Raw genomic sequence first — 17,528 nt, 5'->3', positions numbered from 1 at the left:
AGGGAGGGAGAGAGGGGCAGGCAGTCCGGCTGGCCAGGTGCAGTGGCACAATGGCTGTAATCCCAGCAGCTTGGGGGACTGAGACAGGAGGATCTTGAGCTTAAAGCCAGCCTCAGCAATGGCAAGGCACTAAGCAACTCAGTGAGACCCTGTTTCTAAATAAAATACAAAATAGGGCTGGGGATGTGGCTCTGTGGTTGAGTGCCCCCGAGTTCAATCCCTGGTACTCTCCCTGCCCCAAAAGAGAGAGAGAGAGAAAAGGAAGTTTATATATAATTACTGAAAATTTCCTTAAACTCATTTACATTAAAAAAAAGCGGGGGGAGAAGCCATGTTTTAAGCTATCATTCACTGGTCTCTCCTCTGAAATATATGTTGGCTACCCATAATCACACAAGCATAACTGATTTTTAAATAAGTTACGGGGCATACTTAAATTGAACTTTCTCCGTGTTTGTTTGTGAAGACTCATTCCATCTTTGACCTTCTTTTTTCCATTTACACCAATTAGTCGATATCTCATTCAGTGTAATGGATGGATTGATTGATCGATTGATTAAATAGTTTTTAGTTGTTGATGGACAGCTAGTTGTTCATTTTATTTATTTGTATATGGTGCTGAGATCGAACCCAGTGCCTCACATACGCTAGGTAAGTGCTCTTCCATTGAGCTACAACTCTAGCTATGTTTATACCTGAACTCCAAGTGCCCAAACATTATCTTCACTTACAAGCATCATCACAAAATAAACATCTCAAACATGTTCAAAATGAAAATTCTGATCTCCTTTCAAATTACTCATGTGGTCCTCCTACAGTGTAATAAGCAGCAAGTTTCTTTTAAATGCCTCTATGTTCAAACGCTATACAACTCATCTATCCCCAGGTAAGATATGAGTACTAGTAATTATGTAATGATTTAAGTCTTTCACAAGTTTCAAATTGATTCAAATCACCTTTCTCCCCAACCTCACTCTCGCATGCTTCCTTTTGCAGGTCAAAAGGGATGTACTGATTTCAACCATAACCTTACCTTAAAAAACAATGGCAGAAGCTGAAGTTGTTCTGTGACTGCTGTAGAGAAGGATCTGCCTGCACTTGCCATCAGCCACTTCAATACTATTTGGAAATAAACATGCAGAATCAGTCATTATAATCAAATTAGAGACCCCAAAGTAAGTGATATTTTAATGCTAATGTCAAATGGTCGCTCTGACAACTCTTTATATATATATGTAGTTCTAGAAGCACACAATAACTTTATTTTACTTGTTTATTTTTATGTGATGTTGAGCCCAGTGCCTCATACATGCTAGGCAAGCGCTCTACCACTGTACTACATGCCCATACCCACAACTCTTTCATGTTATGAAAGAGATCACATATGATACTTCACATATTAGACACTAATCGATCAGGAGTATAACAACCCAAAATAAAGACCCTCAACCAATCCAGATTACTGACACAATTCCTCAAGAGAGAATGAAACAATCTACAAATTATTAACAACCCAAAACACAGAATATATTAAAACTAGCATTTTTAGAATCCTAAATTGGATAAAATAATCACCAAGTGGCTTATACTAAGAATCCTTGATAGTATTTTAGATACAAAAACAAAAGACAACCCTGAAGAACCAAAACTATCTTTGGCCTTGTTGTCCCAGGAAACAAAAGAAAAAGCAGATAAATTAGAGCTTATCAAAACTGAACTTTTGTGCCTGGCACATGGCACACACCTAATAATCTCAGCAATCTAGTAGGGTGCGCAGGAGAATCGCAAGTTCAAAGCCAGCCTTAGCAACTTAGTGAGGCCTTAAACAACTTAGTAAGACCCTGCCTGAAAAAATAAAAAGGGCTGGGGGGTGTTGCTCAGTGGCTAAAGGATTCTAGGTGTAATCCGTGGTATCAAATCAAAACAAAAACCCTGAACTCTGTGCAACAAAGGACATTACCAAGAGAGTTTAAAAAAAAAAAACACCAATCCCAGCAGCTAGGGAGGCTGAGGCAGGAGGACTGCAAGTTCAAAGCCAGCCTCAGCAAGTGAAAAAGGCCCTAAGCAATTTAGTGAGACCTGTGTCAAAATAAAAAATAAAAAGGAGATAATGCTCAGGGGTCAAGTGCCCTTGGATTCAATCCCTGGTACCAAAAAGAAAAAGAAACACAGTATTTATGAACTGTCTACCCAATAAACTACTGATATCCAGAATTAAAAGAAGTACAAGTTGCTGGGTGTGGTGGTGCATGCCTGCCTGTACATCCCAGCAACTCAGAAGCAGAAAGATTTCAAGTTCTAGGCCAGCCTCATCAATTTAGTGAGACAATCTCAGAATAAAAAATAAAAAAGGACAGGCTAGCTCAGTGGTCAACTGTTCCTAGGATCACTTCCCAGCACCTAAAACAACAAAGGAAAAAACTACAGGTAAGGGCTGGGGATAAAGCTCAGTTGGTAGAGTGCTTGCCTCACATGCACAATGCTCTGGGTTCAATCCCCAGCACCACACACACACACACACACACACACACACACACACAAAACCTACAGGTAAATAGCAACCAGTAACAAAACAACCTAAAAGTGGGCAAAGAACATGAGCTAACATTCCTCCAAAAAAAATATACAAATGGCCAATAAATACAGAAAATTACGTTCAACATCACTTATTAGGTAAATGTAAATCAAAATTAGAAAAGATGACAGATATCTCTTTGTTCCCATTATTATGGCTATATAGAAAAGTGGGCAGAGGGGTCGAGACAAACCCAGAAAATAACAAGTGTTGGCAAGGATATGGAGAAATCAGAACCCTTGTGCATTTGATGACTGCAAAGTGAAATGGTACAGCTGTTGTAGAAAGCAGTTTGACATTCAAAGAGATAAAGAGTAGTATCATAAAGTCCAGTAATTCCACTTTTAGGTATACCCCTCAAAAAAACTGAAAGCAGAAACTAACAAAGATAGTTACATACCAACACTAAAAGTAACATTACTCATGATAGTTAAAGGAAATAGTAGGAATCCATTTTTTTAATTCATGCTACAACATGGATTAACCATAAAATACTGTGCAACATGAAATACACCAGATCTAAAAGGACCAATATTGTCTGATTTAATATTGTATGATATGAGCTACCTAGCATAAGGCAAACTCATAGAGACAGAGTAAAATGATGGTGGGTAGGAGTTACGGGAGGAAGAATGAGAAGCTATTTTTTTTTTTTAATGGGAACTCAGTTTCAGTTTTACATAATAAAAACCACTGTGGAGACAGACAGTGGTGATAGTTACACAACAGTGTGAATACACTTCATGCCAATGTATGCTTAAATACATAAATTTCACACCATGCATATTTTAGCAAAAAAAAAAAAAAAGTGGGAAAAAATTCCAAAGGAGAATCAAAATAAATGTGTTTTCAAATGAATTTCTAGAAACTTTAGCTACTCACTAGTTTTTAAGAGTTTAATGCCCTGAGTTCGTTCATCTTCTTCACCAATTCCATTTTCTTCCATAACATGGTTCTGAATTTCTTCATCCACATCCATAAGGGGTTTTAATTTCTCTAAAATTCGAGCAGTAAACTCAGGAATACAAGGGGATGTTGTTGGCGCAGTATTTGGCAAAGAAACATCTATCATGAATATGTAGGTCAGCACACTGTTAAATGAATTACATAATAATAAGACATCCCATATTAACATTCAAACTGATGTTCAAAAATTGTGACCCAACCAAAATTAATTTTCCCAAGATAATTCCTGGAGATCGTCTCAGATTGTCTCTATGTGTAACACAGGGTACAGTGATTGTTGACCTTTGGCCTCTGATCAGACTGCCTTCCTAGTTTATATTCAAGAGTGCTTTGACTTGTTTCCCACAACATAACAGTAAACAAAATTTGAGGAAGAAGAAACAATGAAACTCACCAGGAAATAATGAGCATGTATTGTTAGATATTAAAACTTAACAAAAAGAACTCAGGAGTAATGCTGTACCACTGAGAAAATAATACCTACCTCCCTATTCTTTCCCTGACATTTTTGTAAACCTGGGTGAGTTTGGGTTCCAAGTACTTCAGTAGTCTGTGCAATAATTCAGGCACTCTCCACTCTTGCTGGGCAAGGCCACCTTGTAGTACATAAAGTCGACTAAAAGGAGAAAAGCATTGTGTTACTGCCCCTTTCTGCATTTACGTACCAACAATATAGATAAACAATGTCTGGATTTCACATAAAACTCCTTCCATGTAATCACTTAATAGATAATGACAAATCTATATTTTAAAAATGCCATCTTTATGAAGTTGTTGTTGTTGTTTTTACATTGTTGTTGTTTCTACATCATTTTTTTCTATATCACATTTAATTTCCACTACTATACAACTGGGGAAAAAAACTCTTGACTGGGCGTGGTGCCACATGCCCGTAATGCCTGCAGCTTGGGAGGCTGAGGCAGGAGAACTGCAAATTCAAAGTCAGCCTCAGCACTTAGTAAGGCTCTAAGCAACTCAGCAAGACCTGTCTCTATATAAAAAAAGGGCCAGGAATGTGGCTCTGTGGAAGTACCCTTGGTTCAATCCCTGGTATAAAAACAAAAACAAACACAAACAAAAAACAACCCCCTGGAGAATCTTTAAAAATTAGAATTCAAGCTGGGCATGGTGGTCCATGCCTGTAATCCAGCTACTTAGGAGGCTGAGGCTGAAGGATTGTATGAGGAGCTAGCCTGGGCAATTTAGCATAATCTATCTCAAGACAAAAAGAGGGGGGGAGAGTGCATGAGCACTAGGATGTACCTCAGTGGTAAAGTGCCTCTGGGTTCAATCCTCTCTGTACCACTGGAAAAAAAAATTATCATTCAAGGTTTTTCACAAACCAAATATCTATTCTTTGTTTTAATGAGATTTGTTGACTTTTTTTTTTCTATTGTCAACTATCTTTCTCCAGTTTCACATGGCCTACCAAATTGTGCAGTTTTCCTTAAAATGATTACTCTCCTTTTATGGAGGGTGGGGGCTCCAGGGGTACTTAACTACTGAACTACTGAGCCACATCCCCTGCCCTTTTTACTTTTTGAGACAGGGTCTCACTAAATTGCTTAGGCTGGCTTTAAACTTATGACCCTCCTGCCTCACCCTCCCTAGTTCACTAGGATTACAGGCATGTACCACTGTGCCTGGCATGATTACTCTCTTTTTTTAAAAAATTGTAGATGGATACAATATCTTTATGTTTATTTATTTTATGTGGTGCTGAGGATCGAACCCAGGGTCTCATGCGTGCGAGTCAAGTGCTCTACCACTGAGCTACAATTCAAGCCCCGATTACTCTCTCTTCTTTATTTTTATTTATTTATTATGTTTACAGTGCTGGGGATTGAACTTGCGCAGTTAGGCAAGCACTCTACCACTAAGCTACATCCTCAGCCACTTTTCTTTATATTTTTCTTAACAAGAGAAGTGAAAAATAAGATGTGATAAAGAAGTTAGTAACTGTCAAGGAAAAAAAAAAAAACAATCCTATTAAAAGATATGACAGTGAGAGGCTATATCTGCCATACACTGTAAATGCTTGGGTTGCCTACATTTTTTCTACTTGTTCCTAACTGAGAAATAGATTAAGTAAGTATTACAAGTTATGATGAACTGTATCACACTGTCATCCAGAAGAAAGTAATTACTTCGTCTACTACTCAGGACCATAAACAATTGACTAACACAAAATCTTTGGTATTAACTAAGTCTTCTTTTTATTTACCATGCATCTACAAAGGATCCTCCTTCACCACTCAATGGTGATTCCAATAAGAGCTCAAAAAGCCAATGAAGTTTCCGAGGATCTCTGCTTTCCTGTGTAGAAGATATAAAGTAATAATTAAACACAGGACCTATAATTTTATAAATAAATTGTATCTAGTTATTTTAGAAATATTAAAAATGCATAAACATACAGGATTAAAACTAAAACTGATCAATCAAATACAAATGTAGGGGCTGGGGCTGCGGCTGGGGCTGTAGCTCAGTGGCAGAGTGCTTGCCTTGCACATGTGAGGCAGTGGGATTGATCCTCAGCACCACATAAAAATAAGCAAATAAAATAAACTCATGCTAAAGGGGAGGGAGGAGAAGGGAGGGGGCATAGGGGTAGGAAAGTCGGTGGAATGAGATGGACATCATTACCCTTTGTACATGTATGAAGACACGAATGGTGTGACTCTACTTTGTGTACAACCAACCAGAGATATGAAAAATTGTGCTCTATACGTATAATATGAATTGTAATGCGTTCTGCTGTTATATATAACAAATTAGAATAAAAATAAAAATAAAGGCATGCTGTCCATTAAAACAAACAAACAAATGTAATTCTTCTCATAGCTCATGTTAATAGGGACAAATTGTTAGGTACTTAAATTGAAGTGTGCTGAGCTATGAACATACGTGGAGTCAAAAATAACACCTATAACCTTGTACTGTGTGAATTTTAGTATATATCAACTACATTTCAAATATGTGATTTGACTTGACAAATTAAAAATGCATTCTGCTGGGTGGAGTGCCACCCAGCTGTTAGGAGGCAGAGGCAAGAGGATTGCAAATTCAAGGCCAGCTTGGGCAAACTAGTGAGACCCTGTCTCAAAATAAAATGTTAAAAAACAAAAATGGCCAGGGAGATAGGTCAATGGTACAGCACTTGCCTAGCATGCACAAATACCTGGGTTCCAACCCAGTACTGTAATAAAAATACTATAAGTAGAGAAGATAAAAAATAAAAATACTATAAGTAGAGAAGATACCAAAATCCTTTGGAGGATGAGAAACCTATGAACAAGATTTAAGATTCAAGTGGCATAATGAGGTTTACATTTGGACACAGGGCATAAAAAAATCTGAGCAGTTATGCAAGACAAGGAAGCAGGAGAACTTACACAGGATGTTGCTATGCAAGTTCCCCAGTCATTATAAGTTTCTACTGTAATGTTGGACAAAGCTGTTCTAAGCAGAGGGCACAGAAGCTCCCAAAGCTTCTCCACCTACTCAAAACAAAACACATGGGTAAAAGTGAGCAATACTCAGAACATTTTTCTTAAATAACTCTTCCTGGAAACGCACAAACTGATAGATCATTTAAATTATTTTCTAGAAAATACAAATAATCCAAGAAAGCAATTCAGCATTTTCTTATTGTATATATTTAGGTACAGGTCAAACTTTCTCCCCAAAACACTATACAGGAAAAAGAGGAGAAACTTCATATGGTTCCTTATAAAATCTGTCCTACTGAGCAGTCCTCGTTTTAGAAGGAAAAATAGAGGGGAAAAAAATGGGGTGGGTGAGGAGGGTGGGGTGAAAATAAAAGATCAGGGAGAAGAAGAAGGGGATTGAGGAGGAGGGAGGAGACAGAATAAGGGAAAAACAGTGGAATGAATCTGACCTAATTTCCCAATGTACATATATGAATATACTATACTTATCATTATGTATATCCACAAGATACTAATTTTACCCCCACACACAAAAAAAGGTAAATAAATAGAGCAGTAGAGTTGAGAAAAGGAAATAGGGGGAGGGAAGAAGGGGAGGGTAAGGGCCAATACTGGGGACTTTATCTGGAGCAAATTATATCCCATGCATTTATAATTATGTCAAAATGAATTCTGCTGTTATGTGTATGTAAATAGTATAAACCAATAAAATAAATAAATAAATCACAAAAATAAAAAATAAAGTGAAAGGGAACCTTAATAGTGATGCCAAAACTCCACTCCAGGCCTAAACCAAGACTGTCTCATGTTACATTTACCACACTATATGCAACATACTTATTTATATATCTATTCCCCTTCTGGATAAGATTCTAAAAGTCAGGGACTGTGTCATGTTTATGATGTACATTTGTTTCCTCAGAGAATAGATGGAGGGGGTCCTCTTAAATTTTTTAGTAACAGTACACTAGACTAAATAAAATCACAATTTTAAACTTTATGTTTATCAAGGCCATTTGACTGAATCTTAAAATAGAAGGCAATGACATTTTAATATAATTTAGGATTTAGCCTGGGGTATAATCTTCAAATTGCAAGTATTTATCATAAATAGCCTTTTAAAAACTGTTTCGTTGTACAGAGAGTGAATATATATGTGTGTGCTTCTCAAAAGTTAATGAGAATCCCAACTGTGATCTTGATAAAAATGCAGATTATGATTAATCTGGGGGTGAGGGGCTGAGATCTTCCTTTTCTAACAAGTTCCCAAATGATGCCCATGCTGCAAGTTCACTGGACTTTATTTATTTATTTATTATTATTTTTAAATTATTTGTAGTATAGAGTATTGAAACTAGGGATGCTCTATTACTGAGATAGCCAGCCCTTTTTATTTTGAGACAGGGTCTCACCAAGTTGCTTACAGCCTCACTAAATTTGTTGAGGCTGACCTCAAATTTATAATCCTCCTGCCTTATCCTCTCAAATCATTGAGATTACAAGCATGTGCCACCATGTCTGGCTGGACTAAAAAGTTTTTTTTGTTTGTTTTTTAAGACAAACAGGGAGGGAGGGTTTGAGATAAAATTTCTGCCAAAGCATCAGGCAGTTTTTTAAAAAGAAGGATGAGATGTGATTTGGAAAAAGGTAACTCAAAAGTGGCTCAAGCTGGACATGGTGGTGCATGTCTATAATCCCAGCTACTTGGGAGGAAGCTGAGGCAAGAGGATCATAAGCTCAAGGTCAGCCTGGGCAACTTAGAGAGACCCTGTCTGAAAATTTAAAAAAAGAAAGGGCTTGGACCATGGGTCCAATCCATAGTACTGCCCGTCCCTCCCCCCACCACAAAGTGCTCTAGTAAAGATAGGACAAAGACATGTCCAACATGTTTAACACTCCTAAAGATGGCCCCAAACAAATATGTTCTCTTTGAAGAAACAGTGGCCTGTCTCATATTTAAGCATTCCTTATATTTGACCATGTTCTTTTCAGTCTAGTGCATTTTCTTAACCAATTAACCTTAGGGCAGGGTGTGCAACTAACTCTTACAATTAAAAGAGTGATATTCTAAAAAAGGAGTTCCAACTCAAACTGTTAGCAATTTGGGAAGGGTAATACAGAGGAGCAAAGATGCTTACAGAAAGGATTTGGGAGGCAAGAGAGGCTTCATGAAAGGAGAAGCCCATATGCAGCACCGGCTAAATGATGTTAATACAATAATATGAACAGTCTCCAAGATTTTCCTACTTTTAAGAGAAACCAGAATTCTTTTCTTTTTCTATGATATATCCTGACTCTCCTTCTCCACTATTTTAGCAAATAACTCCAATTTTTAATGACAATTGAATGTTGTCTATTAATCGCAATTTTTTAGCACATGCTCAAACCAATATATACCACATTTTATGGATCAATATCATTTCACTTTTAGGTATCAATAACAATTGTGGTAAGAATTCTATATAAACATATACTATAAAATTACATCACCTTTTCAAATGTCCAATGCTTAGAACCTCGGATTAAACCAGCTATAATTTCTGCAACACATCGCTGGGTACTTTCATGAGAATCTGCAACCAAACGTTCTAAATGGGGCTTCAGAACTGGCAGAAAGGCATCATCAAAATTTCTAAATATACCCTACAAAAACAAAGAAAATTCAGTAATTAGGTAATTCTTCCTTAATTTACAGTCAAGTGATTTTTTTTTTACATAATTGTGCTTCAGATTCTAAGCATTCTCCCCTTTAGAACTGCTTTAACAATGTCTGAGTTAAAATGATAAGGCTGCCATTTTACCTATCACATTAAAATGTAACTAAATAAGATATTAATAATCTTTTGTTTAAAAAATATTACACACCCCCCGAAAAAAGAATAAAATGCATAGTATTACTTTTGCTTCTAGTGTTCATTACAACACTAAAAAGTTTCCCGCATTCATTAAAATAAAAATCTTGAAGTTAAGCCAAGATCAATGATTAATATAAATTCCAGTGCCATGTTTATGAAGACAGAGGGCTAAATTCAAACTTTGATCCAATGTTTAAACCTTATAAACCTACAAACAAAACAGTCACTGAACTTTAAGAAGACAATATATAAATAATACAGTTACCTTAAAGAGGCAAAAACGTCGGGGATTAAACTTATCTTTTCCTTTTCTGTCTTCTAAAGATAGAAAAGTAATTAACTGTTCAACAAATTTAGGATCAGAAAAATGATCAAATATAATCTGTTCTGCCTATAAAGTTAAAAAAAAGAACAATGTTCAGGAATTAAAATCTATTTAAAAACATGATTCTGAAAACTTTAAAATTGTAAGATTTTGATTCAATGGAAGGCTGTTATTTTGTTCTGAAGAATTTTTAGTTCTCACAAAAACTATAATGTTTTCTAGAACCAAAATAAATACCTCCCTCCTAAAATTGCTACATCCTTAAGAATAGGTGGAAGTTTTTCTTGATGTCTTTAAGTCTGGGTATCATATCTCACTCTGTGAATTAAACCAACAAACATTCTGCTTGAGAAATGAAAGCTTAATTATGTTGCCTGTATTTGCATGACACCAAAAATTAAAAGGAAAACTTTCTTCAGAATCAGCTAAGTTAGATCACTATTATTAGGAAGACATAAACTTAAAACTCATTATTTCTCAATGTGATATGTAACAAGTTCAAGGAAGAGTAAGTAGTTTTGGCTTTAATCTATGAACATCTATTTACTCAGTACCCATCATTTATATGCAATATGGTTAAAAATCAGCAAGTGTCTTTGACTTCAAGAAGCTTGTATCAATTCCAGCTTCATTAAGCACAGGAGAATTCTGCTGGAGAAAGGCCTTATGAGTGCAGACGATCTTTTAGCCAAAAACACCCACCTCACTTAGCCCCAGAAAATTCACACCAGATAAATAAATAAATTAGAAAAACCTCAGACAGAAATATGATCTGATTTATCACTGTGAACTATATTTTTTAAAAACAACTTATAAAATACAGATAATGAAATTATCATCATAAATGTTTAAGTGTATAGTTCGGTGGTCATTCACATTATTGTGCAACAAATGTCCCAAAGTCTTTTCATCTTGGAGCTCTATACCCTTTTACAATTCATTTTCTACTCTACCCAGCCCCTGAAATCACCACTCTATGAATTTCACTGGTACTGGTACTCTCTATAACGAAAATTAAGTTTTGGTCTTATTATTTTATGGTTTTCACTTATAGTTTCTTTGAAATGATTAGAATTCCTATCCTTTTTAAAGCTGAGTTAAATCTCATTATAGAGGGAAAAAACAAAAAACTATGTATCAGACAAAACTGATAAGAACTAGCAGCTAACTACACAAAAGCAGCACCCAAGGGAGTGCTAAGCAGAACAATAAATTCAGAGTAGCCTTAGATACATTGAGACCTGTGTAAATTGGCAGTAACAGGTGTTGGGACAGTAGTACACATTCACTGAGATACCTAAACTAGTAAAAATGATCTGAACTGGGATTGAAATAAATCTTACTGATAGTAAGATGCGAATCTTTTGAAATCATGGTGAAATGAATGCTTACCTCTGTCATATCCTCCCTGCTTCTGCCAAGCTTAGGCTGCTCTTCCACACCAGCATAAACAACCATATTCCTACACAGTAAGAGTTTATATTTGTAATATATAGAGGAAAAAAATTAGAACAACACAGATGAAAAATATTAGCAGGAACTTTTAATAAAGTCTAAGTGATGTTAAGTTTCAAGTTATGAATGTCAATGAAAGTCTCAGTGTAAGTTGGGCATGGTGGCACATGCCTGTAATCCCAATGGCTCTGAAGGCTGAGGCAGGAAGAGTGAGAGTTCAAAGACAGCCTGAGACAAAGAGAGGCACTAAACAACAACAACAAAAAAGAGACTCTGTCTGTAAATAAAATTCCAAAAAAGTCAGTGTGGATATGGCTCAGTGGCCAAGTGTCCCGAGTTCAATCCTGGGTACACCACTCTCCCCTGCCAAAAAGTCTCGGTCTAAAAAATCTATCATATCATTGTGTCCTTGACTGACATAAATTAATGGAGTCAATAGTCAAGTATTTTTATGGTCTGATTTACATGTGGACATATTATTAATAGGAATATATTTAAAGCAGCTATTTTTTTTTTTCTTTTCGGCGGACACAACATCTTTGTTTGTATGTGGTGCTGAGAATCAAACCCGGGCCACATGCATGCTAAGCGAGTGCGCTACCACTTGAGCCACATCCCTAGCCCTTAAAGCAGCTATTAATAAACTCTTTTGCAATATAATTATGGTATTAAGAAAGGCTAGGACTTGGGATGAGTCATACTTCAGTGGTGGAGTGCTTGCCTGGCATGTGTGAGGCACTGGGTTTGATCCTCAGCACCACATAAAAACAAATAATTAAAATAAGGAATGTTTGGAGCATGATATTTCCTATTAAAAAAAAAATAGAGAAAAAAGTAAGGCTAGGACTTTTAATACAAGGAAAGAGGCAAGAATGAGACACACACTGGCAGAGCAAAGGAAAGAGAGGAAGAGAGAAGGAGAAAAACCTTCAAGTGTCTCTGAACCTCCATAGACATCCAACTCTGATAAATCACATCAAAAGCTTTTTAATGATGAGGTATATGCTAAGTTAGAACTTACTTTGGCCAAGTATAGTATCCCCAGTGAGTTTTTTCAACAAAGCAACTTGACTCCCATTCTTTTTTAGTTCTTGGTATACTTTTGCTATTATAATGCAGCCAATGATTATCAGGCCTATCACCAGCAAGAATTTGGGTGGGTTTAGGATATCCACCTAAAAAAACAAAAAACAATCAAATTTGATTAAAAACATTTATACACAGCTAGGCGTGGTAGCATATGCCTGTAATTCTAGCAGCTTGGGAGGCTGGGGCACAAGAAGGGCGAGTTCCAAGTCTGCCTCAGCTATTTAGCGAGGCCCTAAGCAACTTAGCAAGACCCTGCCTCTAAATAAAAATATAAAAAGGGCTGGGGATGTGGCTCAACAGTAACACACCCCTGGGTTTTCCCAGGTAACCCCGTCTGCCAAAATAATGTTTATAAAATTATTTTCAATTTTCAAATCAATAGTGCTACTATAACTCTGTCTTTATAACAAGGCACCATCTAATAAAATTCTCTCAAAAGACCACATAGGGTTGGAGGTGCAGCTCCACGGCAGAGCACTTGCTTAGTATACGTGAGGCCTCAGGTATGATAGCCAGCACTGCAAAAAACAAAACAACCATAACAACAACAAAAAAAGTCCTACATATAAATGAGCAATTAAGGGAGTAACTTAAACCAGAGGAAAAAAGATATGATTATCCACTAAATGATTTTAGAATACTTATTTGGGGGAAGAATTATGCAACAAACTTCTTCCTATCAGCAAAATTAGAAGGATTAATTTTGTTAAAAATTTTAGCTTTGAATTAATTTTAAATGTACAGACGTTAAGAAATCCCCACATATCCTTCACTCATATACCTCAAAATATTGACATTCTCTTTCTCTTCACATATATACACAAATTTGGGGAACAATTTTAGTTGAAACTGTAGACATATTGTCCCTTTACCTACAAGGTATTTCTGTATGTACTATAAATAAGAATATTCATTTACCTAGCCTAAACAAATCTTCCAAAATAGTTAACACCGATCCTATACAATCATTTTAGCAACATATATTATTGAAATTGTTGTCCCAGTGAATGTCCTTCATAAATGGGAAAAAATTTTAAGCTTTTTTCTCAATCTATGCTCTAATTTAGAAATAAACAAAGGACATGTGGCGATTAAATGCAATGTTTTAACCAATGATTGGTTCATTTATCAGGAAAAAGAAAGGTTTTCCTTGTGAAACATATTGATACAGTAAGGTATAAAGAAGAAAATCAAATTTGTCCCTAATCTCATCACTCAAAGAAAACACCTTTAATGAAGTGATAATAGCTATTTTAATTTTGTGAAATACAGCTGAGTAAATAATTAGTATAATTGTTCTGTGAGTGAAACAAATAATAAAAAGTAGATGGTGTATATTTGCCCAAGTGTGCATCTTATAGATATCTATATTAAGAAAACAAAGGGTTGGGGGTGTGGCTCAGTGATAGAGCACTTCCCTAGGTTCAACCCCCAGCACAACAAAAATAAAAACAAAGTGAAGATACAGAGTCAATATACTTTTGTAAATACTTATGTTATCCCTAGATTTTACTGTCACTATTCTCATACTGTCTCATACTGTCACTGTTCTCATACTTTGTGTTAATATCTATAGAACAATACTTAAGACCAAGAACCATAATTTATACATCTCAAGAAAAATGTATAAATTTTATTGAAAAGCACTACTAATTATTTTTGGTAATACTTACTGATTTCATAAGGGTTGATAGTTAACTTTTTGTGTGTTCTCTTTAGCTGCTTGAGAATTCCAGTAACAGCTGAGATAGCCATCTAGAAAACAGGTGCCATACAAGAAACAAAATTTTTAAAACCTCTTAAAAGACTGACTGCTTTACCCAAAGCAGATGCTGGATTTTATTTCTTACAAAAACACTTCCGCCAATGACAGATGGTAAGAATGTGAGATCTGACTGGGAATGAGTCATTGGCAGCTGCCATTCTTCAATCTTAACCCAAGTTCTTTAGAACTTCAACCTTTTCTTTGTTCAGCTACTATCTGCTCATTTTTCACATCTCAGCCTAAGCATCTTTTTAAGAATTTTTCTCTAATATACTAGATAGTACCCTTCTTTAAGCCTCTATACTTTGAGAGCAAAATAAAAAAAGTTATGCTGTATATTTTTCCCCTTGTGCACACCTAATTTTCTAAATTTTCAAAGTCAGTCTTTCTGATTAGCCTACAAACATTTTCCCTACTGTATCTTCAGCGTTGAATGTAGAATGCCTGAACATGCCCTCATATTTACTGAATGAATTACTATTGTCTCTGAATCAACAAAGAGAGATTTCAAGTTAATAATCTTCAATGTGTTTATAGGGTATGTACATATGCATGTAAAGAAACTGCATGCTTCAATGAGATAAATATTCTCACACCCAATATAGTAGCTAAAAAAAGTATTTACCTTTCGAACTACAATTGCATCATGGTTGAGATTCTCAACAAAAAACCGTATGGCACGAAGAGGCAATACTCGATCATCTCTCAACAGTAGAGACAGAAGTCCAATGCCTATATGTTCAAATTTCCAGGGCCTTAAAAGGGGGACAAGTCAAAAAGCACATTACTCATAAAAAATATTGGTATTTGCAATATAAATATTAAGTTTCTCAAGAATTAAAATACCTAAGAACAATAATGCCATCATTAACCCCAAACCTCTCCTCCATCCCTTTCCCTCTTAGTTTTCTTCTAAACACACAATTCAGAGTATAATTTTTTGTGACATAGTCATTCATAGTCTTCCATGCAGAAATTCTCTATACATTTAAGATAAATGTCTTCATCATTTTTTTTTTTTAGGGCTGGGGACATAGCTCAATGGTAGAACGCTTGTCTGGTATACAAAAGGTTCTAAGTATGATTGCTGGCACCATGTTACAAGGTGCAGAGAGGGGGGCTTTTTGTACTCACAGGTTTCTTTGTTCCACACCATCCAGTAAAGTGTTTACCAAATTCTCATAGTTCCTTAATAAAATAAAATTCAGGTGAGGTATTGTTTTACTACAATACTAAGAAAAACATCAAATAACATAAACTCAAATTCTAACCAAATTCATCCTTACTATATTTCTCAACACCAGATTGTAAAAAGGCCTAGTAAGAAGCCAGCCAAATAAAAACAGACTGGGAGAACAAGGGCTGGGTACAGAGAATAACAGTTGTTTCTGAGCAGACATTCTGAAGTGAAAAGTAAATCTATAATTAGCATCCAATTAGTAATGGTCTATCATATATGTTATGTTGGCTATCTGAAATTAGATAGGCTATAAGAGTTTCTAAAGACTTTTTAGAAAAAAAAGCCAGAACAGAGGTGTGTACCTATTAGTTCTAGTACTCAAGAGAAGCTGAGGCAGGAGGATCACTTGAGCTCAGGAGTAAAAGGGCAGCTTGAGCAACATAGACAGACCCTGTCTCAAAAAGTATATAGGTGGGTTGGGACTGTAGCTCAGTGGCAGAGCATTTGCCTAGCATCTGTGAGGCACTGGGTTCGATCCTCAACATCACATTAAAACAACAACAACAACAACAACAAAAAGGCATTCTGAACATTTACAACTACAAAAAAAATGCTTTTTAAAAAATGATACTTGTCTATTAAAAAAAAGTATTTAGGCATAATCATATACTAATTACAAGGCATAGCCAAAATCAAGTTAGAAAGGCTCCTGCTTGAATGTTATCAAACCACTCTACTTTCTAAAGTGCAAAAATACTCTGATACCAAATGTGATAAAAAACAAATTATTGTTAAGAGCTATTAAGCAATACGTATGTTGAACTTCAACTTAGGATTTAATAACAGAAACAACAACATTTCCCACGAAAAAGTTGGAATACAATTAACCTTTATTTTTACGATGCTAATTTTCAATCTCCATAGATTAAAAATAAAAATTAGAGCTCTTTGCAATAATTATTTCCCAACTCTTTTGTATTTTCTCAAAAGTCATGTAAACATGGCATCTATCTTATCAGACCATTCATCAATTACCTTAGAGCATCAGCATTCTTTTCTTGTTGGCGTTTAAGCCCTTCCTTAATTTTTTCTGGGCTAAGTGATAACTGGTTGATAGAAGGATTCGGTGACTGTTGAAGTAATTCTGCTATTGCAACACATGACTTTGGAATCTTATTGGGAGAAAAAGAGAATTCTGTTACATACAACATGGATGAACCTTAAAAATGTTATGCTAAGCAAAATAAGTAACATTTTATGACTCCATTTATATGAAGTATCTATTTTTATATCTTTATTTGTTTTTATGTAGTGCTGAGGATAGAATCCAGTGCCTCACACATGTGAGGCAAGTGCTCCACTGCTGAGCCACAACCCCAGCCCCTGAAGTATCTGTTTTTAAAAAAATATTTTCAGTTGTAGATGGACACAATACCTTTATTTTATTTATTTATATGTGGTGCTGAGGATTGGAACCAGCACCTCACAGGTATTAGGCAAGTGCTCTATTACTAAGCTACAACCCCAGCCCTGAAGTATCTATTAATGGGCAAATCCATAGGGAGATAGAAAGTAGTGATTTCCAAGGGTTAGTAGTGTGGGGGAATGGGAAGTGATTATTATTGGGTTCAGGCTTCTTTGTGGATGATGAAATCTTCTAGAATTGGAGCAATAACAGTTATATGACTGTGTGAATGTATTTTTATGAACATATATGAATAAGATAACTACTAAAGGTAAATTTTATGGCCCATGACTTATATTTCAATTTAAAATTTTTTAAAAAGCATAGGGGTGGGGGTGTGGCTCAGTGGTAGAGCACTTGCCTTAGCAAGCATGAGGCACTGGGTTCAATTTTCAGCATTG

General features: G+C 35.8%; 1 protein-coding gene across 1 annotated transcript in view; it reads right to left on the bottom strand.

The window, feature by feature from the left end:
* Psme4 (proteasome activator subunit 4) overlaps positions 1 to 17,528 on the bottom strand; it is a 97,307-nt gene that overhangs the window by 14,248 nt on the left and 65,531 nt on the right. The window contains exons 29-41 of the mRNA XM_015479670.2: positions 16,698 to 16,834; positions 15,617 to 15,670; positions 15,108 to 15,237; positions 14,391 to 14,472; positions 12,650 to 12,803; positions 11,566 to 11,635; positions 10,114 to 10,239; positions 9,484 to 9,636; positions 6,937 to 7,041; positions 5,766 to 5,857; positions 4,026 to 4,157; positions 3,458 to 3,666; positions 1,034 to 1,119 (exon numbers count right to left, since the gene is read on the bottom strand). Of these exons, the coding sequence (XP_015335156.1) occupies positions 1,034 to 1,119; positions 3,458 to 3,666; positions 4,026 to 4,157; positions 5,766 to 5,857; positions 6,937 to 7,041; positions 9,484 to 9,636; positions 10,114 to 10,239; positions 11,566 to 11,635; positions 12,650 to 12,803; positions 14,391 to 14,472; positions 15,108 to 15,237; positions 15,617 to 15,670; positions 16,698 to 16,834 (1,530 nt within the window). The remainder of the gene's footprint in view (positions 1 to 1,033; positions 1,120 to 3,457; positions 3,667 to 4,025; positions 4,158 to 5,765; positions 5,858 to 6,936; positions 7,042 to 9,483; positions 9,637 to 10,113; positions 10,240 to 11,565; positions 11,636 to 12,649; positions 12,804 to 14,390; positions 14,473 to 15,107; positions 15,238 to 15,616; positions 15,671 to 16,697; positions 16,835 to 17,528) is intronic.

This window comes from Marmota marmota, unplaced genomic scaffold (assembly GCF_001458135.2).
Source record: "Marmota marmota marmota unplaced genomic scaffold, marMar, whole genome shotgun sequence".
NCBI classification, from domain to species: domain Eukaryota; kingdom Metazoa; phylum Chordata; class Mammalia; order Rodentia; family Sciuridae; genus Marmota; species Marmota marmota.
This window is presented reverse-complemented; position numbering and strand designations above follow the sequence as displayed.